At 41.1% G+C, this 24,469-nt stretch overlaps 1 protein-coding gene across 42 annotated transcripts in view; it reads right to left on the reverse strand.

The window, feature by feature from the left end:
• PRPF18 (pre-mRNA processing factor 18) overlaps positions 1 to 24,469 on the reverse strand; it is a 103,704-nt gene that overhangs the window by 66,715 nt on the left and 12,520 nt on the right. For 36 of the 42 annotated variants that reach the window (XM_088844075.1, XM_088844110.1, XM_088844105.1 and 33 more), the window contains exon 1: positions 9,777 to 11,069. The exons of 2 other annotated variants lie outside the window; for them this stretch is intronic. In XM_088844075.1, the coding sequence (XP_088700201.1) occupies positions 9,777 to 9,842 (66 nt within the window). In that variant the 5' untranslated portion in view covers positions 9,843 to 11,069. Of the gene's footprint in view, positions 1 to 9,776; positions 11,285 to 24,469 lie in introns of those variants that run through there. 4 more of the 42 variants (XM_088844115.1, XM_088844113.1, XM_088844114.1 and 1 more) reach the window with 4 other exon arrangements.

The following is a 24,469-nucleotide window of genomic DNA, read 5'->3' on the forward strand; positions in this document are numbered from 1 at the left end:
TTGGGCATAACTGAACAACTTTCACTTTCACGTTTTTATATCATCAAATATAAAATTAGACAAAAATGTATGTAAGAAATAAATACCAATCTTACACAGGCTCCTTAATGAAAAAGCTAAACATACGCTTACTGTAATATCCAACCATTCCACTGCTAGGCATTTATTCAAGAGAAATCAAAGTATACATCCAAACAGAAACCTGTACACACATGTTCACAGCAGCTTTATCATGACAGCCCAAAAATGGAAACAACCCAAATGTCTATCAACAGGCTAATGAATAAACAAATTGGGGGTATATCCATACAATGGTAGAAGACTGTTCAGTAACAAAAATAATGAAATCCTGATACAAATGCATGAATGAATCTCAAAATTAGACTGAAAGAAAGCAGATGAGAGTTTGTATTGAATAACTCTACATAAAACTCTACAAAGTGCAATCTAAGTAACAGAAGGCAGACCCACAGTAGCCTGTGGAAGGGTAGGTAGAGCCCAGGGAGGGGGAAGAAAGCAGGATCAGAGAGGGCACAAGGAAACTCTGGGGTGAGACAGATACGTCCACGCTCCTCACTGTGGTGACAGCATCACTGGTGCAGACATGGCCTAACTGACTAAGCTGTGCACTTTAAACATGTGCAGTGTGCTGTGTGTCAAGTGTACCTCAATAAAGCTGCTTAAGTAAGCAGCACAAGATGGAAGCAGTCTAAGTGTCCACCAATAAGTACATGGATAAAGAAGATGTGGTACATATACACACAATGAAATACTACCCAGTCATAAAAAAGAACAAAATTTTGCCATCTGCATCAACATGGATGGACTTGGAGGGCATGTGCTAAGTGAAACAGGCAGAGAAAGACATTTATGTGGAATCTAAAAAGTACCACAAACTAGTGAATATAAAAAAAAAAAAGCAGACTCACACATACAATAGAGAACAAACTGGTGGTTACCAGCGCAAAGGGTGGAGGGGCAATAAAGGGGTAGGGGTGTAAGAGGTACAAACTATTACGTATAAGCTACAAGGACATACTGTACAACATAGGAAAGAGAGTCAATATTTTATAATAACTGTAAGTGGAACAGAACCTTTAAAATTGTGAATCACCCTATTGTATACCTGGAACTTATATAAGTATAGCAACTATACTTCAGTTAAAAAAACAAAATTAAACAGACTGTTAGCATTTACACTGCCTGACTTTACAACTCACCAAACGGCAACAGCAATCAAGACAGTGTGGCACTGGCATAAAGATCAACAAACAGATCAGGACAAGGCAGCAGAGCAGAGCAGAGCCACACAAACTGCTACCGATTTCTGATAATACTAAAACATCCAAAGGGAAAAGAAAAACATTTGCAATAAATGGTGCTGGAACAAATGGATATCCAAATACAATAAACCACACCCCTGCCTCACATCATACAAAAAAACTGATCCCCTAAAATTTTGTTTTTAAAAAGATAAAACCATAAAACTTTTAGAAGATATTATAAGAGAATATCTTACTCTCTTGAATAAATGCTTAGGAGTGGAATAGCTCAATCACTCAGCAGACCTATGTTGTACTTTTAAGAAACTGCCAAACTGTCACCAGGTTACACTATTTTAGATTCCCAGATAGGATACAGTCAACAATAACCATAAAAAACTGATAAGCTGGACTTCATGAAAATTAAAAACTTTTAAGAAGATGAACAGAAAACCCACAGTCTAGAAAATTCACAAAACATACTGACAAAGGAGTGATATCCATGATATCTATAAAGAATTCCTTGAACTTACTAAGGATAAACCAACCAATCCAAATTTAAAACATGCAAGTAATTTTAAGCCACATCACAAAAGATATACAAATAGAAAAACACACAAGATATACTTAATATTATCAGGGAGATGCATACTAAAACCACAATGAGATACTACAATACATCCAAGAGAATGGCTGAAGCTAGACTGAAGCACAAATTGCTGACACCATGTCGAGATCTGAACCGTCTTACTTTGCTGGGGGTGGTGAGACACAGTGCAACTACTTTGGGACAAGGCCCGATGGCTTTCTACAAAACTAAACACGTAACGAACACCATGACCTAGCAATTCCACTCCCCGGCATTTTCCTACGAGAAATGAAAACATAAGGCTTGCACAGGGACTTCCCTGGTGTCCAGTGGCCAATGCAGAGGACACAGGTTCAACCCTGGTCCAGGAAGGTCCCACAGGCCGCGGCACAACTAAGCCTGCAAACCCAAGAGCCCGAGCTCTGCCACAGGAGAAGCCGCTGAAACGAGAAGCCAGTGCGCCACAACCAGAGAAAAGCGCAACAAAGACCCAGCGCAGCCAAAAACAAATCAGTGACTTAAAAACAAAAGACCAGCACAAGAGGGTCCACAGCGAAATCCTAAAATGGCCCAGGTGACCATCCTCAGGGTAACAGATCGACAGGCTGGGTACATCTGTGTAACACAATACTTCTCAGCAATAAAAGGAACAAACAACTGACACACGCAACAACATGAATAAAATTCACATTATTCTGATTAAACAAACTGGGTCATGTAAGAGTCCATAGTATGATCTTATTTACGCGAAGTTCTAGGGCAGGCAAAGTCAATGGATGGCGGAAAGAAATCGAAGCAGCAGTTGGTTCTGGGGATGGTAGAGGCTGACTGCAAGGTAGAACGAAGGCAATATTCTGTACCTTGATACACACAGGGTCACACAGGTGTGTATGCATTTATCAAAAATCACTGAGTGGGACACTTGTGTATTTCCTCATATGTATAGACAAACACTGTGAACACTAGTCAATGAAAAACATGTCAAATCATATTCTGGCAATTATATATATTTAAGGGTAAAGTGTAACAATGTCTGTAAATTAATCTGAAATGCATCAAGATCAGTACCTTGGCTTCAGGACCCTGTAAGCAGCTGAAAAACACTCATCTAAAGAGCCATCTTTGGTCATTTCAAGCAGTTTCCCAGCTTCTTATGGTTCATCTGTTCTAGGTGAAACGGTAACGACTTAGCTTGTGTCTCTTGTCAAAGTGTGGAAAAGCAGTGTCTGCACTGCTAGATGGATTGACAAATGGATATACAATGATGGACAGATGGACAGTCAGGGAATAAAGCAAATATATTAAAATGTTAACCGCAGGTTTAACTGCAAATCTAGATGGTAGGCATAAGGGTGTTCACAGTACAATTATTTTGAGTGTTCTGTACATTTAAAAGCTTTCACAGTGAAGTTCTGAGGAAAAAAAATCTTTACAGGAGATGTCAAGACATGGTATCAACATGACAAATTCCCTTCCACACTGTTTTCTGACTGTACCAAAAAACCTGTGAAAGGCTCCTCACCAACCGCTAAAGAGAGAGAGGTGTTGGAGAGTTTTATAGAAGACTGTGGGAATGAATGGAAAGTGTGAATAATGGCAAGTTTAAGGACTGGCATAAATGAAGAAGGGTCAGCAGAGTTGGGACAGCTGCCTGGAGCTAGAGATTAATGGGCATAGAGATGTTCACCAGCCCAGAAAGGACTAGTTCTGGACCTTTTTGAATCAAAGATCCCTTTAATAATATCATCAACAGGAGGAGGGGATGTGGGGTCACGGATATACATATATGCTAAACTTTTTATTATATACCATATCAGAAATGGCAGGGACAGAACAGAAGCAGAAGAGATTAAGAAGAGGTGGCAAGAACACACAGAAGTATAGTTCACGACTCAGATAATCACGATGGTGTGATCACTCACCTAGAGCCAGACATCCTGGAATATGAAGTCAAGTGGGCCTTAGGAAGCATCACTACGAACAAAGCTAGTGGAGGTGATGGAATTCCAATTGAGCTATTTCAAATCCTGAAAGATGATGCTGTGAAAGTGCTGCACTCAATATCTCAGCAAATTTGGAAAACTCAGCAGTGGCCACAGGACTGGAAAAGGTCAGTCTTCATTCCAATCCCAAAGAAAGGCAATGCCAAAGAATGCTCAAACTACCGAACAATTGCACTCATCTCACACACTAGTAAAGTAATGCTCAAAATTCTCCAAGCCAGGATTCAGCAATACATGAACCGTCAATTTCCAGATGTTCAAGCTGGTTTTAGAAAAGGCAGAGGAACCAGAGGTCAAATTGCCAACATTCGCTGGATCATCGAAAAAGCAGGAGAGTTCCAGGAAAAAAATCTATTTCTGATTTATTGACTATGCCAAAGCCTTTGACTGTGTGGATCACAACAAACTGTGGAAAATTCTGAAAGAGATGGGAATACCAGACCACCTGACCTGCCTCTTGAGAAACCTGTATGCAGGTCAGGAAGCAACAGTTAGAACTGGACATGGAACAACAGACTGGTTCCAAATAGGAAAAGGAGTATGTCAAGGCTGTATATTGTCACCCTGCTTATTTAACTAATCTGGAGAGTACATCATGAGAAATGCTGGGCTGGATGAAGCACAAGCTGGAATTAAGACAGACAGGAGAAATATCAGTAACCTCAGACATGCAGATGACACCACCCTTATGGCACAAAGTGAAGAGGAACTAAAGAGCCTCTTGATGAAAGTGAAAGAGGAGAGTGAAAAGGTTGGCTTAAAGCTCCACATTCAGAAAACTAAGATCATGGCATCCAGTCCCATCACTTCACGGCAAACAGATGGGAAAACAGTGGAAATAGTGGCAAGACTTTATTTTTTGGGCTCCAAAATCACTGCAGATGCTGACTGCAGCCATGAAATTAAAAGACGCTTACTCCTTGGAAAGAAAGTTATGACCAACCTAGACAGCATATTAAAAAGCAGAGACATTACTTTGCCAACAAAGGTCCGTCTAGTCAAGGCTATGGTTTTTCCCGTGGTCATGTATGTGAGAGTTGGACCATAAAGAAAGCTGAGCACGGAAGAATTGATGCTTTTGAACTGTAGTGTTGGAGAAGACTCTTTGAGAGTCCTGTGCACTGCAAGGAGATCCAACCAGTCCATCCTAAAGGAAATCAGTCCTGAGTGTTCATTGGAAGGACTGATGTTGAAGCTGAAACTCCAATATTTTGGCCACCTGATGCGAAGAGCTGACTCATTTGAAAAGACCCTAAGATTGAAGGAGGGCAGAGACAGAGACGACAGTGGATGAGATGGTTGGATGGCATCATCGACTCAATAGACATGAGTTTGGGTAAACTCCGGGAATTGGTGATGGACAGGGAAGCTTGGTGTGCTGCAGTTCATGGGGCATCAAAGAGTCAGACACGACTGAGCGACTGAACTGAACCGAAACTTTTTATAATATGTCAAAGAGCTGATGGGTACTCTGAAATCCATCCAAAGACTCCACTTAAGAACCTCTGATACAGATGGTAACTGAAATCTGAAAGGGAATATGAAATTCAAATAAGACAATTTGGGGGGACTTCCCTGGTGGTCCAGTGGTTAAGAGACTGTGCTTTCAATGCAAGAGGTGCAGCTGAGGAACCAAGATCCCACATGTCACGCAGCCCAGCCAAGAAAAGTAAATGTATGCATATATATGAGAATTTTCACTGTGAAGTAGCCAAGGCCTGAACTTTAAGGAAAACCAACATTTAATGGGTAAAAACCAAACAAGAAAAAAACAACAACAAAAGAGAAGCCTCTAAAGGAGATCAGAAATAAGTAGCCTGAAAAGTAGAAGCAAATGCAGGACACTGTGGGGTAAGAGGGCAAGGGAAGAGTGGAGAAAGTGGACCAGTCTAGTACAAATGCTCTTGAGGTTAAGAAACCACGGCCGTCACTGTGGCCCGTGATTAGGATGGATTCAGTGTAACTACCAGGGCAGATATCAGGTTAAGGAGTAAGTGAGAAACAGAATTTAAGAAGCTTGGCTGTAAAGAAAAAGGACAGCTGTGTGGGTTTTTTTTTTTCTGATTTTAATAACAGTTGTGTTTAAAAAACAGAAAAGAAGATGTACGTATGTTTGTTGAAACATACATACATACATACATCATGTATGTTTCAGTGCTGCTGGAGATAAGCCAGTAGAGAGATTAAGACACAGGAGGAAAGGAGACAAGTGATATTAAGGTTCTGATGAGGAGAGTTTGGTTCCAACATGTAAGTGGAAGGTGTGACCCAACATACAGCCCATACTTCATCCACTTTCACAGGAGAAAGGTGAGGAATTTATTGACTGATGGCTTCTTTTTATGAAACTGAAAGTAGGTTCCTTACAGTAAAGGATCAAGCATTATTTAAAAAAAAAAAAAATCCTCTGTGGCACAGTGTAGTACCTTGCACAGAGGAAACATTTGATAAATATTGGGAAAAAAACAAAGCTAAAATTCTACACAAAGTCCATCTTCCAAACTGCAACTAATAAAACTGCTAATTAAGCCCCATTGAGTGCTGTAGTGGCCTGGCTTTCCCTGTGAATGAGGCTTTGTGTTAAATGAAGATTCACCAACACCAGGGCTCCAAAGCACTGGCATTCTAGCAACAGGGAGGCCGAATTTACCTCCAAGTAGTTACACCTGGCAGAGCCTCCAGGTGACAGGAGGCTGCTTTAGAAGCTCCTCCAGTTCTGACAAAGGGGCGCTCACAAGCTAAGTATTTACTATATCCAACTACTGGACTAACAAGAAAAAGCTGAGGGGCTTCCCTGGTGGCTCAGTGGTGAAGAATCTACCTGTCAATGCAGGAGACATGGGTTTGATCCCTGATCCAGGAAGACCCCCCATGCCGAGGCGCAACGGAGCCCAATGAGCCCAAGTTCTAGAGCCCAGAAGTAGCACCTACTGAAGCCCACAAGCCTGACCCCACGATCTGTGACAAGAGAAGCCACTGAAATGAGAAGCCAAAGCACTACAACTAGAGAGTAGACCCCACTTGACAACACTACAGAAAAGCCCTCGCAGGAATGAAGACCCAGCACATTCTAAATGTTGCTAGAATTTAAAATTAATTAATTTAAAAAAGAAAAAGCTGGGACACCAAGCTACATATAGGATGGATAAACAAGGTCTTACTGTATGGCACAAAGAACTACAGTCAATATCCCATGATAAACCATAACAGAAAAAACATGAAAAAGAACATATATATGTATAACTCAACAACTTTGCTGTAGTAGTCACAGCAGAAATTAAACATTACGTTGTAAAATGACCAAAGAGAAGGTGGCGCTTCTGGAAAAACAGTACAACAGAAATGGGCATTTCCCAGCTATAGAAAGGGTAGTGAAAAGGATTCACTGACCCGTGACCAGAAACTTTTTAAAAAATGAAACAGGACAACGGATTAAAACAAAGAAATGTATGATATAATCACATGTACTTAAGATAAGAAATGTTGTATGAAACTTTCTTCATACATATCAGATCGAAATATAGATTTATTTCTTACTGCGGCTGGGGCAGTGGGAAGTTTGAAAGTTACTGACAGACACTATGATACAGAAAGATAAAGGCTATAAAGCTAACGATTCCGTATAAAATTATATGGCGGCAAAGCAAATGACTGTCTCCCCAGGTATTAAAAAGAAAAAGTGTCCAGTCTGGGCTTCCCTCATAGCTCAGTTGGTAAAGAATCCACCTGCAATGCAGCAGATCCCAGTTCAATTCCTGGGTCAGGAAGATCTGCAGGAGAAGGAATAGACTACCCACTCCAGTATTCTTGTGCTTCCCTTATGGCTCAGCTCGTAAAGAATCCGCCTGTAGTGCAGAAGACCTGGGTTCAAGTCCCTGGGTGGGAAAGATCCCCTGGAGAAGGGAAAGGCTACCCACTCCAGAATTCTGGCCTGGAGAATTCCATGGACTATACAGTCACAAAAGAGTCTGACTCCACTGAGCGACTTTCACTACACATATTGCCCTATGTTATGTAGGAGAACTCACCCATGCAGTGGGGACTGAGATCCACCACAGAGCCAGGAGAAAATCATGCAACCCTCAGCTTCATCATCCGTGGAAAGAGTGTACTAACTGCCCTACGTACCAAGCAGAGCTGCTGTAAAGCTCAAATGAGAAAGCATGCTATGGTGCTTTGAAAAACACAAATTGTGTATGTTAATTTAAAGTAATTTAATTCTCAGATTAACCCTATGAACACCAGTTCTATGTTCCCAGGTGAAGATAAACAACCTGTCTGCAGTGGTTAAGGGAGTAAGCTTTTGAGTGGAAGAAAGTGAAAGTGAAGTCACTCAGTCGTGTCCGACATTTTGCGACCCCATGGACTGTAGCCTACCAGGCTTCTCCGTCCATTGGATTTTCCAGGCAAGGGTACTGGAGTGGGTTGCCATTTCCTTTAGGAAGGCTCTCTCTCTTGCTAGCTGTGCAGTTCTGCATCAATCTGTAAATCAACCTAGCTTCTGTTAGTTTCCATTTCCTCATCTGTGAGTGGGAGCAACAAGTAACTTTATGGAATTGATGTACAAATTAAATAAGGTATCAGATATGAAGCCTTCTGCATACTGCCTTGCAGATTACTATTACTGGAACTATGACTTTCAGTATTTTAATCCCCATCTCATGTATATCCCTTTGCTGGCCCTAACTGGGAAATCAATCTTACCTCCTGGCCAGGGATATCTGAGTAATTAAATCAACTATCAAATTATAAAATTAAAGACATACCAGAAAAAGTTTATACATGATAATAAATTAAAAACAATTACATAGAATCAGTGTTTATAATTAATCATTTGTAAAGGTTGGTCTATTTCCAAGACAAATATTGGAAACAGATTATGCAAATACGCACGTTGTAAACCCTGAGAATGCACTGAGTTTTTCCTGATTCCATTTTCCCTGAAAATATTTTGTATTTCAACACCTGGCCCTTTCTAACACCCACTGTGCATTCCAACATCTAAATAAGCTTTTTCAAATACTCCAGAAACCACTCACCAAGGGTAAAAGGCCCCCAGTTAAGAGATGAAAATACCCAGTTACAAATATGAACAAGCTCTGCCCCACACCATTGGCTAAATAACACTCTATTTAATTAGCTCCACCTTGCTATTTTTTTAAAGTTTCAATGATTATGAAACCTCCATCTGCCAAGCTAACAATCCCAACTTACACTACATCAAATACTTAAGTCAGGTGTTCTCACAGTGTAGTAGTCCACAAGAGCCCCTGGCGTCGTTGAGACTCTCTGAGAGGGTCCCTGAGGTCAAAGCTATTCTCAGTACTAAGGTATCATTTACCCGCTCACTCGGCTACATTTACACTGAGAGTGAAACGTGAGTCTCATGAAGGCTTCACAACAATCAAGACAACAGCACTAAGCTGTACCAGCTGTCAGCTTCGTCCATGACGAGCACTAATGGAATGGGGTAGTTTCACTTAACTACCTCCCTGAAGTTGTAAAATTATTAATTTTACTAAGCCGTGGTCCTTAACCGCATCTTTTTAATATCCTGTGAGACAAAACAGGAAGTACACATAAAGTGCAAAGCCTTCGTAAAACGACAGAAGTGAACGACCAGAAGGACTGGGGCGGTGCGAAAAATACCGACCGACGGGAATGGGTGTGAGGGACGGCTGGGGGAAAGAGACCTGCCAAAGTCTCGGGTTTTCCTGCCATTCCCACCCTTCCACCCCAAAGGCTCCCGAGTGAGGGCCAAGCGCACAGTGGGTCTGGCGGAGGCCTCCCCGGGGCCGCGGCGGGGTTCTGGCTGACCCCACCCAGCAAGGGCCCTCTCGGCGCCGCTCCCCTCTCCCCAGGCCGCCCCGCTCAAAACTCGGCTCCGCCGCCGCCAACGCCCACGACCCCCAGGCTCCTCACCACCAACAGGTTCCTGTCCTCCACCAGCTGCCGCTTCCGGAGGATCTCCGATTTCAGGACGTCCATCTTGCTGCCCGGGCTGAAGCTGTCCCGAGTTTTCTTTCTCCCACTCCGGCTCCCTGGACCAACACTTTTCACCCAGCCAGCCGCTGCTAACCTACACAGAGCCAGCCCCAATGCCGGAGAACAACAATTGACTGGCGGCTTCCGGCGGAAGCTGAGGTGAGCGAGAGGCGGGGAAAGAGCGCCCCAGGGCTCCTATTATTTACGTAGTCGCTGAGGCTCGGCGCCCCCTTGCGGCCCTCTCCGACAGCGTGCTTATAGTTTCCGTGGAGATAGGAACAAACGTGGAAAACATGAACACAAGTCTTCTAAATGGATGCTGCATTTTTAAAAAATGAGTTATATACCTATGTCAACTATACTTCAGTTTTAAAAGGAGATAAAGGTTATACCTTTTTGTACCTGCTACTTCAGGTGCAAAAGCTTTATAGCGGAACACTTCATTTACACGAGAATCTCACTTTGAAGTTCCTGAAACTACCTGCGTGCCCAAATTAATGTACTCAAGTGAGAAAACCCAGAACAATAATACTAACTCATAAGCATAGAGTAAAAGGTGTTCGTTGCTGGCCGGTGAAACTTCCTACAAACTTAGGCAATTATAGTACATTCATTTAAGTAATTTCAGAAGTAAATATGTCCCTCCTCCCTGAGTTCTAGATTGCTCCTATATCTTAGCGATAATTGAACATTTACCCCAGCAAACCGAGATAATCTCTTTGGTCATGTGTTCAGCAATCAAGATTTTCAGCGAGATGATTAAAGATATAATTGAAAAAAATTTTTAATGGCTTCACAAGAAGACAAATTAAATTGTGGGGAAATTATATCACAGATTTTAATTTTTAAAAGACCCTAAAAACTGTTTGCTGCTGCTGCTGCTGCTAAGTCACTTCAGTCGTGTCCGACTCTGTGTGACCCCATAGACGGAAGCCCACCAGGCTGCCTCATCCCTGGGATTCTCCAGGCAAGAACACTGGAGTGGGTTGCCATTTCCTTCTCCAATGTGTGAAAGTGAAAAGTGAAAGTGAAGTCGCTCAGTCGTGTCCGACACTTAGCGATCCCACGGACTGCAGCCTAGCAGGCTCCTCCATCCATGGGATTTTCCAGGCAAGAGTACTGGAGTGGCTTGCCATTGCCTTCTCCGAAAAACTGTTTACAATACATTTATTTTTGGTTCTATGCCACTGAAGCTGTTTTTAAGTTTCTAGTTAAGTCCTAACTGAACAATATTACACATGTTACTTTTCCCCAATCAAAAAAGGAAAGAAATATTCAGTTCAGTCAAGTCATAATAGGTGAGATGGTTTAGCAAAATAAAAGATGATAGAGAATTGTTTCAATTTACAAAGTATTTTTACTGTATATGTGTATGTGTTGGTTATATTTCCTTTAAAAGATATCTGACTTCTGCCAGAAATAAATCAACATAGGAAGTTAATTCAGTCTCTGAGCTAAGATGTTTTGCTAATTTTTAGGGCTTTTGAAAACTTTTACCAAAAAAAAGTTCTTGAATCATTAAACATGGTAACATTTTTACATGGATTTGTTTCCTGAGTCACTTATAGTTCAATAAGCAAATAATAATTTATTAGCCTATTTCTGTGAGAGTTGGACTGTGAAGAAAGCTGATAGCCGAAGAATTGATGCTTTTGAACTGTGGTGCTGGAGAAGACTCTTGAGAGTTCCTTGGACTGCATGGAGATCCAACCTGTCCATTCTAAAGGAGATCAGTCCTGGGTGTTCATTGGAAGGACTGATGCTAAAGCTGAAACTCCAATACTTTGGCCACCTCATGCGAAGAGTTGACTCACTGGAAAAGACTCTGATGCTGGGAGGGATTGGGGACAGGAGGAGAAGGGGACGACAGAGAATGAGATGGCTGGATGGCATCACCGACTCGATGGACATGAGTTTGAGTGAACTCTGGGAGTTGGTGATGGACAGGGAGGCCTGGTGTGCTGTGATTCATGGGTTCGCAAAGAGTCAGACACGACTGAGCGACTGAACTGAACTGAACTGATTCCTGTTAAGGGTTTAGAAATGATGACACAAAAACATGAAGGTTGACACAAGTAATTGAATCAGTAATGGAAGTTCACAGAGAAGGAACAGCTAGCGTAAACCAGAGAAGATAGTAACTTCTATAAACAGGCTCCTTTCAAATTTCAGATTTTCATTGATCTTGATGTTTATGTAAGTATGTGCATTAAATCCTAATAAAGGCCTAAGATGGAAGAGTGGAAGAGACAAGTACTTGAACAAGCAAACTAATGAAGCTTTTCAGTTTATACTGAGGGGAAAAACAGATGACCAGGAAAGCTAAGAAATACTTAAGAGAACCAGTTAATCCTGATTCTAAGGAGTCATATTCATTTTTTAAATAGGCATCCGCTTCTATCGCAGTTTTTTAAAGAGCAAAATATTGGAAACAATCTAAGTGTCATATCTGGGGGAAGGGTTAAATAAAGTCATAGTTCATACATACAGCTGAACAATATGTTCAGAAAATATTCAATGATATGAGAATCCTCATGACATAATGTTTAGTTAAAAAGTAGAGGACTTTCCTGGTGGTCCAGTAGCTAGGACTCCGTGCTTCCACTGCAGGGGCTGCTGGTTCGATCCCTAGTTGGGGAACTAAGATCCCAAATGCTGCACAGCCAAGATATCCAAATATCAGATTACTACCTATTCTTCTTTATACTATAATTGTACAAATTCCATAATTTGGGGGGAAAATTCCTGAAAGGCAGTCATTTTCTGTTTTATTTCATTACTATTGAAATTCTTTATAAAATTTCAGCATTACTACTTTAAAAATTATGTGTGATAAATATTAAATAATGCCAGTAAAAGAAAACAGAAAATTAGACAAAAAAAGAGAATGTTTTCTAACCTTCGTACTTATTCAGTCAATATTTAGATGTCTCGGACTTCCCTGGTGGTCCAGGGGTTAAGAATCCACCTGCCAATGCAGAAGACATAGGTTCTATCCCTGGTCCAGGAAGATCCCACAAGCCTCGGGGTAACTAAGCCCGTGTGCCACAACTACTGATCCCAAGAGCCAAAACTTCTGAAGCCTGTGCTTTAGAGCCCGAGCTGTGCAGCAAGAGAAGCCTGAGCACCACAACTGGAGAGTAGCCCCCACTTGTTGTAACAAGAGAAAGTCTCTGCACAGCAAGGAAGACCCAGGACAACCAAAAATAAGTACATAAATAAAATTATTTTGATGTCCTCTATGAGCTCTGTGCTACTTTAGGTTCTGTGGACTAAACCAAATATTGATACCATATATAGTCCTACCCATGAGGATGTTACCAGCTAAGAGTTAAATTATATAAGATAAACATGATTTTGTTGCATATATGGGGCTATTAAAAGTATTTACAGAAACTAAAACAAGAAATAGTAAAAACTCAATAGGTATATAATTGGTGAGATTATTCTGCCATTGAAATAACCCATCCTAAGAGATTATGTCATTTCTGGAAAATGGGGAAATACCAAATTTACTCAGGATGATCTAGGTTTGTTTTGTTGCTGTCCTAAAGGATAGACTGTAACTTCTTTTTTGAAAGCTATGTAATCTCATACTGGGAGGTTTCCTGGCAATCCAGTGATGAGGACTTGGTGCTTTCACTGCTGGGGCCCAGGTTCAATCCCTGGTCAGGGAACTAAGATCCCAGAAGCCACAAAGCACAACAACAACAAATTTAATTCGTTCATTAAAACATTTAAATTTAAAAATCTCATACACTGGCCCTCCATTGTCAGCATGCCTCAAAATAACCCAGAGGACTTAAAAAAACCCAGATTGTGGGTCCCCAGAATGTCTCATTCAAAAGGTTTGTGGAGGAGCCCAAGAATTTGCTTTTTGAACAAATTCCCAGGTGAGGCAGCTGCTGTGGATCCAGGGACCACTCTTTGAGAACCACTGACCTAATATATTATTTTGGAGCATCGGGTGAGTCAGAAACTCTGTCTGCAGGAAGTCCTGATAAACAAGATGGGGGAGGAAGCTGTGTCAGTGTCTACAGTACTGTCATGGGGCCTCCCAGGGCGTCTGCCCACTCACAGTGGTGCTTTGGGAAATTTCCTAACTAGAAGGGGCCGGCTCCCTTTGGAGCCAGCCATGTTCACAGGCCTGCTTCTGCTTATTCACAGAGAGTGGGCTGGGACCTGGCCTCATGTGGACCAATCAGAGTCTGTGCCCTGGAAAATTGATGTTGGAATTGAGTCAGTCTTTGCAAGTACAGAAGGTGGGGATTGGAGAGTGGTGGAAACCATTCCAGGGGCATGCTGGAGCCAGATCAGTCCATTCTGAACTGCAAGAAACTACTGTGTGGGACTTCCCTGATGGTCCAGTGGCTAAACCTCTGCACTATTGATGCAGGGAACCCAGGTTTGATCCCTTGTCAGGGAACTAAATCCCACATGCCACAACTAAAAATCCTGCAAGCTGCAACTAAGACCCGATGCAGTCAAGTAAATAAATATTTCTTTTTAAAACAGAGCCCATTGCTCCATTTTTTAAAAAATTTTGTGAATCAGCTGTTACGCATAGCTATCATTAAAAATTAAATGTTTGTTAACAATTAAACATGTTATAAACAACAGTAATAAATACACAGAACCTATTATTCACTAATTATATTACTGCATTTTACTATTATTTATGCTCTTGGAATTAGTTAAGACTGTTGCATCTATGTGGTGGTAATATTATAGAATGTTGAGCTCAATGCATGTCTTTCCCTAATGCCACACTTGAGGAGCTCATGTTGGTAAGTTGAAGTCAGCCAAAATGGGAGTATTTACACCACAGAAAGTGGCAAATGCTACCAATCTGGATTTGATTTATTGTTTATCTAAGCTTTAATAAGCTATGGGGGAAAAGTTAATAATGTGGTTCACAGTTTCTCAACCTTAGGCCAGATAATTCTTTTTTGGAAAAGAAATGTCACTAACTCCATCCAATAGATGCGGGTAACACCCTTTCTATAGTTATGACAAACAAAAATGTTTCTGGACATTGCTAAGCATCCCAAGAGGGACAAAATCTCTCTCCAGGTGAGAACTATTGATACAAGTGAAATTTAAAGCGTCATGTCTATGGCCATTACATAGTAAAGAGGACAGAGATTTGTGTAGTTCTTCTTCCAGGATTTGAAAACTATTCTGTGAATCAAAAAGAAGCCTTAGGACTTCCCTGGTGGTACAGTTCACTTCAGTCAGTTCAGTTGTCTCTGACTCTTTGTGACCCCATGGACTGCAGCATGCCAGGATTCCCTGTCCATCATTAACCCCCAGAGCACGCTCAAACTCATATCCATCAAGTTGGTGATGCCATCCAACCATCTTGTCCTCTGTTGTCCCCTTCTCCTGCCTTCAATCTTTCCCAGCATCAGGGTCTTTTCCAAGGAGTCAGTTTTTCGTGTTAGGTGGCCAAAGTATTGGAGTTTCAGCTTCAACATCAGTGCTTCCAATGAATATTCAGGACTGATTTCCTTTAGGATGGACTGGTTGGATCTCCTTGCAGTCCAAGGGACTCTCAAGAGTCTTCTCCAACACCACAGTTCAAAAGCATCAATTCTTCAGTGCTCAGCTTTCTTCACAGTCCAACTCTCACATCCATACATGACTACTCAAAAAAACATAGCCTTGACTAGACAGACCTTTGTTGGCAAAGTAATGTCTCTGCTTTTCAATATGCTATCTAGGTTGGTCATAGCATTTCTTCCAAGGAGTAAGCGTCTTTTAATTTCATGACTTCAGTCACCATCTGCAGTGATTTTGGAGCCCCCCAAAATAAAGTCTCTCACTGTTTCCATTGCTTCCCCATCTATTTGCTATGAAGTGATGGGACCGGATGCCATGATCTTAGTTTTCTGAATGTTAAATTTTAAGCCAACTTTTTCACTCTCCTCTTTCACTTTCATCAAGAGGCTCTTTAGTTCTTCTTTGCTCCCTGGTGGTACAATGGATAAGAATCCACCTGTCAATGCAGGGGACATGGGTTTGATCCCTGGTCCAAGAAGATCCCACATGCCTCAGGGCAACAAAGCCCTGCACCATGGCTACTGAGCCCAACCCCTAGAGCCCATGCTCCATAACAACAGAAGTCACCACACTAAGAAGCCTCAGCATCGCAACAAAGAGTAACCCCCACTCGCTGCAACTAGAGAAAGGCCATAGTCAGCAACAAAGACCCAGTATGACAAAAATAAATAAAATGACTCAACTTTCAATAATAATTATGAAAGAAGAAGCCTCTCACATCATTGACCAACAAGTGACATTCTGACATGCATCTTTGTTGTTTCACTTTTTATTCATTAATTTAAGCAAAAACATCCATCAGTTTTCATGTCAGAGCTGGACGTGTTCATCAATTATAACCACAGGTTGGCTGGGGATACAAGAGTTCTGCAAAAATCAATGAAAGCATTCTGTGAGAATCAATTGCCTATATGGAATTTACAACACAGAGTATAATAGCATTCATTATCACCTATACATTTTCCTCTGTCTCCTTTGTATCAGTAAAAATGACACGAATATATGTGCGCACTTTTGTCCCGAGAGCCAGTATTTAAACATCTGCCAGCACGGCATCAGCCATGGCTCACCTCCCAGGTGGGCTTTGCTAAACCATTCAGCAAAGAAAGTTGGAATATCGAGGCAAAAAGTGAAACAGATTTGCAAGAAGAATCCTGAGTGACAAGACAATGGAGATGAGTCCCCGAAGCCCCTGGATTTCCAGTTCTCTACCGTGGTTCTTCCTGCTCCATATCAAAAAAAAAAAAGAAAGAAAGAAACCTATTGAACCTACCATTTTAAGGTACTTTTTTCACATTTTAATATTTCTGAATTCAGGATGCATTATAGAACCAGTGTGTTTGTAGCGAGTTGGTATGGTATTCTACCCAGGCACTGTTCAGGGCTAAGGTGTCCATCCCCCACCTGCCCTGAACTGGGGGCACCCAGCTGCCTCCCTCACTGGACACAGACTCTGGCTGCAGGGAACCTGCCTCAGCCAAGGTTAGAGCGCCTCCAGGGGGCATCCACCACCAATGACTGCCTGGAGATTCCAAGGTCCAGCTCCACTGTCTCAACTTGGGGGCAACTCTAAAGAGTCATTCTAGCTCCAGAGCTCCCCAAGGACCACAGGGGAATCTCAGCTGAAACTTCTCTGCAGTCCAGCTTCTCTCTGTGCCAAATCTTGCCTTCCTCACTTCCTTACAGATGCATCTCCAAGAACAGTCTCTAGGAAACCACAAACACATGTGTGCAAAGCAAAGAAATGTTGTGAGAGGTAGACACAGGTACTGTGGTTCAGTTGTCAGGAGATTATGAAATTGGCCTGCTAGTTTTGACATCAGTCATTGCTGTGATTGTGGCTGACCAGAGCCTGATCCTAGTCTGGTGACACAAGCAGAGTTGAGTTTCTGGACACTTAAAGTTGAGAAGCAGAGCTTGGACCTGGTAGGTTTGTAAATATCAGCCCCGTGAAGCCCTGGTTGAGACAATCCCCAGCAGACAATTCCTACTGATACCTTGTTTTCCTGGACTTTTGGGGGGATCAAATTAAGGGGACAGACCATATACCATATCAGGTCCCCTTTTTTCTTAACATTTTCTGTCTGCTCTAGTCATCCCTTCTAGTCTCCTTGTCTCAAATATTTTATACTGTATTATTAGTGGGGTATGTGAAATGAATGAAATAAAGATGGATTCAGTCCCATTTGCAACAACATGGATGGACCTAAAGTGTATCATGCTTAATGAAATAAGATAAAGACAAACATTGTATGTTTTCACTTATATGTGAACTCTGAAAAAATACAATTGAATGGCTGTACCAAAAAAGAAACAGACTCAAAGATACAGAGAACAAACCAATGGAGAGAGGGAAGCAGGGAGCAGCAAGATAGGGGAAGGGGACTAAGAGATATAAACTCAAAGGTACACAATAAAAAAGTATAGATAAGAAATAACCCAATTGTTCCATGGAAAATTCCACTATTGGTGCCAGTATAATAAAGATCATTATTTTGCAAAACTGTTCATCCTAATTATTTTTAGAAGCTTGTATTGTCTATGGATGCTCATTCTCCATTTGAAAATAATAAATATATTTTGAAGATTAAAAAATAAAATGGTTACAAGGATATATTATACAGCATAGTGAGTATAGCCAATATCTTTAGCAACTTTAAATGGAGTATAATCTATAGAAATATTGAAGGGACCAAATTCTAACCAGTGAACCATAAATCCCCAATTTTATTTTTATTTTTTAATAATTTTAGTTAGTTATTTTTGACTATGCAGGGTCTTCATTGCTGCACGGGATTTTCTCTAGTCATGGCCAACAGGGGCTACTCTGTAGTTGTGGTGCACAGGCTTCTCACTGCAATGGTTTCTCTTGTGGAGCACGGGCTCTAGGGCAAACTGGCTCTGCAGTTGTGATTCCAGGGCTCCAGAGACCAGGTTCCTAGTTGGGGTGCATGGCCTTAGTTGTTTCATGGCATGTGGAATCTTCCCAGAGCAGGGTTTGAACCTGTGTCTCCGGCACAGACAGTGGATTATTTACCACTGAACCACCAGGAAAGCCCTCCTCCCGTTTTATTTCTTTCTTTCTTTTTGGCTGTGCCACATGGCTTGCAAGATCTTAGTTCCCCAACCAGGGATCGAACCTAGGCACACAGCAGTGAAAGCACCAAGTCCTAGCCACTGGACCACAAGGGAAGTCCCTCCAGTTCACTTCAGTCGCTCAGTCATTTCAACTCTTTGGGACTCCATGGACTGCTGCAGGCCAGGCCTCCCTGTCCATCACCAACTCCCGGGGTTTACTAGAACTCATGTCCATTGAGTCGGTGATGCCGACTATCTCATCCTCTGTCGTCCCCTTCTCCTTCTGCCTTCAATCTTTCCCAGCATCAGGGTCCTTTCCAGTGAGTCAGCTCTTCGCATCATGTGGCCAAAATATTGGAGTTTCAGCTTCAGCATCAGTCCTTCCAATGAATATTCAGGACTGATCTCCTTTAGGATGGACTGGTTGGGTCTCCTTGCAGTCCAAGGGACTCTCAAGAGTCTTCTCCAACACCGCAGTTCAAAAACATCAATTCTTCGGTGCTCAGCTTTCTTTATAGTCCAACTCTCACATCCATACATGACTACTGTAAAAACCATAGCTTTGACTAGACAGACCTTTGTTGGCAAAGTAATGTCTCTGCCCATCAGAACAAGACCCAGTATCTCCCTCAGTCAGTCTCTCCCATCAGGAAGCTTCCATAAGCCTCTTATCCTTCTCCATCAGAGGGCAGACAAACTGAAAACCTCAATCACAGGAAACTAACCAATCTGACCACATGGACCACAGCCTTGTCTAACTCAATGAAACTATGAGCCATGCCATCTAGGGCCACCCAAGATGGACGGGTCATGGTGGAGAGTTCTGACAAAATGTGGTCCACTGGAGAAGGGAATGGCAAACCACTTCAGTATTCTTGCCTTGAGAACCCCATGAATAGTATGAACAGTATGATCTGAGCCACAGTCAGTTCCCAGTCTTGTTTTTGCTGACTGTATAGAGCTTCTCCATCTTTGGCTGCAGAGAATATATACAGTCTGATTTCTGTATTGACCATCTGGTGATGTCCACTTGTAGAGTCTTCTCTTGGGTTGTTGGAAGAGGGTGTTTGCTATGACCAGTGCATTCTCTTGGCAAAATTGTATTAACCTTTGTCCTGCTTCATTCTGTACTCCAAAGCCAAATTTGCCTGTTACTCCAGGTATTTCTTGAGTTCCTACTTTTGCATTCCAGTCCCCTATAATGAAAAGGACATCTTTTTGGGGTGTTAGTTCTAGAAGGTCTTATAAGTCTTCATAGAACCATTCAACTTCAGCTTCTTCAGCATTACTGTTCAGGGCATAGATTTGGATTACTATTGAATGGTTTGCCTTGGAAACAAACAGATCATTCCATCATTTTTGAGACTGCATCCAAGTACTACATTTTGGACTCTTTTGTTGACCATGATGGCTACTCCATTTCTTTTAAGGGATTCTTGCCCACAGTAGTAGATATAATGGTCATCTGAGCTAAATTCACCCATTCCAGTCCATTTTAGTTCACTTATTCCTAAAATGTCGATGTTCACTCTTAATGTCCCCTGTTTGACCACTTCCAATTTGCCTTGATTCATGGACCTAACATTCCAGGTTCCTATGCAATATTGCTCTTTACAGTATCAAACTTTACTTCCATCACCAGTCACATCCACAACTGGATGTGACTCTTGCTTTGGCTCTGTCTCTTCAATCTTTCTGGAGTTATTTCTCCACTGATCTCCAGTAGCATATTGGGCACCCCAACCTGGGGAGTTCATCATTCAATGTCCTATCTTTCTGCCTTTCCATACTGTTCATGGGGTTCTCAAGGCAAGAATACTGAAGTGGTTTGCCATTCCCTTCTCCAGTGGACCACATTTTGTCAGAACTCTCCACCATGACCTGTCCATCTTGGGTGGCCCTAGATGGCATGGCTCATAGTTTCATTGAGTTAGACAAGGTTGTGGTCCTGGTGGTCTGATTTTAAAAGACACCAGGTTCAGATGTTTTCACTGCAATGATCTACATAGTCTTTCAGTTCAGTTCAGTCGCTCAGTCGTGTCCGACTCTCCGCGACCCCATGAATCACAGCACGCCAGGCCTCCCTGTCCATCACCAACTCCCGGAGTTCTTTACAGAACAGTAATTCAAACTTTCTGGGCTCAGAAACTCTTTCTATTTGCAATAATTCTTAGAGATTTCAGGAAGGCTTTGTTGAGGTGAATCATATCTATCAATATTTATCATACTAAAAATTAAAATAAAAATCTTAAATTATTTATTCATTTTAAAATAACAACAAACACACTGTATCTTAAAACAGATATATTTTTGTGGAAAAATAATGGTTTCAAAAAATTCAGGGGAAAGAGTGGTATTCACTGGCTGTGTGTCCTCAGTCGCTCAGTTGTGCCTGACTCTTTGTGACCCAATGGACTGTAACCCACCAGGCTTCTCTGTTCATGGAATTTTCCGGGCAAGAATACTGGAGTGGGTTGACATTTCCTGGTCCAGGGTATCTTCCTGATCTGGGGATCTGACTCACATCTCCTGCTTTGCAGTAGATTCTTTACCACTGAGCCACCTGGGAAGCCCAGTATTCATTTACATTATTTCACATCTATTTAGTATCTAGCATAAACAAAAAGAGATCCAGGTTCTCACATTCACTTCTAACATTCAGTCTGTTGTAATATGTTATTTTGTTTACAGTATGTGATAAAGGGACTTCCCTGGTGGTCCACTGATTAGGACTCCTCACTTCACTGCAGGGGACATGAGTTCAGTCAGGGAACTAAAAAGAAAATCTTGCTTTACACAGCTATGCAGTTGAGAAAGGGCAGTATCTTAATCAGACTAGTGTAGACATTCTTCTTTGATACTATACCCAACATGACAAATGGTAGTTTTCTAAAAATTAGTTGCAGTGTGGAATCTAAAACCATATGAATAAACTTTTCTTACTCTGTTACATTAAAATGTCCATCAGTCTTTCTTGAACTTTGTTATTATTTTTTAATTTTTATTGGAGTAAAGTAGATTTACAATGTTGAGTTAGTTTCAGGTGTATCTTGAACTTTAAATGTATCATTTACTTATGTATGATTTTCTAACATCATGCACTGGTCATTTGGAAAATATTAGTTCGCTGATTTATGCAGGTCTTCCAAAGGCTAATGCACTATATTTTTGTTGTTGTTTAGTTACTAAGTTGTGTCCAACTCTTGTGATACCATGGACTGTAGCCTGCTAGGCTCCTTCTGTCCATGGGATTTCCCAGGCAAGAGTATTGAAGTGGGTTGCCATATCCTTCTCTAGGATCTTTCCAATCTAGGGATCAAACCCCTGTCTCTTACATTGGCAGGTGGGTTCTTTATCATTGAGCCACCTAGGAAGCCCAACACACTATATTACATATTTTAAAAATCACATTTATTAATATTGCCCCTCCATCTCTTCATAAAAGCCTTTTGTTGGTGATGGGAATGTAAATTTGTACAGCACTAGGGAACAGTATGAGGTTCCTCTGAAAACTAAAAATAGAGTTGATATATGATTCAGCAATCCCACTCCTGGGCATATACCCAGACAAAATTATAATTTGAAAAGATACATGCACCTGTATGTTCACAGCAGCACTATTCACAATAGCCAAGACATGGAAACAATCTAAATGTCCACTGACAGAAAAATGGATAAAGTAGATGTGACATACGTAGATATATAATGGAATACTACTCAGCTATTAAAAAGAATGAAATATTCGCATCCAAGTTACGGCACCAAAAAAAATTAAAATAAAAAGAATGAAATAATGCCATTTGCAGCCCCGCAGATAGACCTAGAGATTATCATACTAAGTGAAGTGAGTTAGAAAGGTAATGACAAATACAATATGATATCACTTATATGTGGAATCTAAAATGCAACACAAATGAATACATTCATAAAACAGAAGCAGACTCACATAGAGAACAGACTTGTGGTTGGCCAAGGTTGATGGCAGGTGGAGGTGGGAAGGATTGGAAGCTTGGGATTAGTAGATGCAAACTATTATATATTGGATGCATTTGAAAAAAACAGGTCCTACTATACAGCATAGGGAGCTATATTCAGCATCCTGTGATAAACCACAATGGGAAAGAATATGAAAAAGAATATATATATATATATATGTATAACTGAGTCATTTTGATGTACAACAGAAACTAACACAACATTGTAAATCAACTATACTTTAATAAAAAATTTTTAAAGCCTTTTAATTAGAGGGAAGAGACTAAGCTCATGGTGGCAGATACAATTTGCTAATTGTAAAATGCTAGTTTTTACTGAAATCTCCTGTTTAATCACTAGCAACAGATATTGTCAGTTGTTTCCTTTAAGTGACAAGCTCACTTTGTTTACAAGAAGATGCCTCCCAATAACCAAGTCTGAATACCATATTTTTTCTTTTGCTTATTCTTTTAAGTAAAAGTAGTAGCCCACACACAGAAAGAAAGAAGAGCTGGCTCAGCTTGCAATTCAGACAACACACATGCTTTTCCTAAAGCCAACCATTAAAATTCAGTATGCAACAGAAGTGCTTCATGTGTACTTCCGGTTTCATCACACAGAATATTAAAAAGATGCCTAGCCATGTGGCAAGAGTTGATAAAATTAATCATTTTTACTGCTTTATTAAGAACTTTTTAAGTGAAGCTGGCTTTCGTGTGTGTGAGGGCATGAATATGAAGAATCTGACTAGTGGTACAGTTTAGAGCCACAGTTTAGATTCATGCTAATGCATCAGTGAACTTACTATTGCTTTTGTACCTTCAATGTAAATGTCAGCTTTCTAAAATGTAATATATAAATTCTGTGTTCCACTTATATTTTTTATGGACTGGGGTTTTGTCAGAGGAGAAAATTATTTTAAAGATCACATGGCAGTAAATATTTCCAATAATAGCCACAAAAAATAGTGAAAAGGTGTAGTGAATTGTTAATTCTTTTTTTCCACCTTTTTTTTTAAACCAGAGGATAATTGTTTTACAATATTGCGTTGGCTTCTGAACTGTTACTTCTAACCTAAAGGACTAACAGCTAAGGAACTGCTGTCCCATGCTATTTTTGTTTAGTCACTCAGTCGTGTCTGACTCTGCGAACCCGTGGACTGTAGCCCACCAAGCTCCTCTGTTCATGGAATTTCCCAGGCAAGAATACTGGAATGGATAGTCATTTCCTTCTTCAGGGCATCTTTCCAACTCAGGGATTGAACTCACGTCTCTTCCATTGGCAGGTGGATTTTTACCACTGAACCACCAGGGAAGCCCGCTGTCCCATCATAAACGGTTATAAAAATAGGGAAAATACATGAAACAACTATTTTTCAGATATTGGACAGCAGGCAGCACAGACCTGTGACACTATGACCAGGGAAACCCATGAGGTGAGTGCTTACTCTGGACTGCTACCTGGAGGTAGTTTCCTGGATACAAGACACAGGCAGAACCCAGATGTCTCACTGAGGAGGAAAGGAGTTCTGGGACGCTAATGAAGCTACATTTGTGGGACAGAATCCTGGGGACGAGAGAGGCACTGATGGAGAAATCTCAAGAGATCTGCAGAGGAGTCCCTTCAGATCATTCACTGAATCCTAAGCTTCATTGAGATGAAACTCCCAAGACTGAGTAAAGAATCACCCTGAAGCAGAGAGAACACAGTACACAGAACTCAAACAGGGATAGGCCTATACGAAGCATAGAATAGAGACTTCAGAAGGGAATCACCCACACCGTAGTGATCTAATTGATTTTAGACTGAAGGCTGCTCTGACGTACCTTAAAAAAAGCAGAAAAGCCATCCTCAAAAGGGTCAATCTGATTCCAACTTACTTAACTGTGTGCCAGGTCAAAGGTCAATATTTTTCAAGGGATACAATAATATCTAGCACCCAATAATATAAAAATCCAGTGTCCTGAAATTCAAACAAAACTACTGGCATACAGAAAATATAATTCATAACCAAG

Source organism: Moschus berezovskii, chromosome 15 (genome assembly GCF_049115385.1).
Source record: "Moschus berezovskii isolate FMDL1 chromosome 15, NW_MosBer_1.0, whole genome shotgun sequence".
NCBI lineage: Eukaryota > Metazoa > Chordata > Mammalia > Artiodactyla > Moschidae > Moschus > Moschus berezovskii.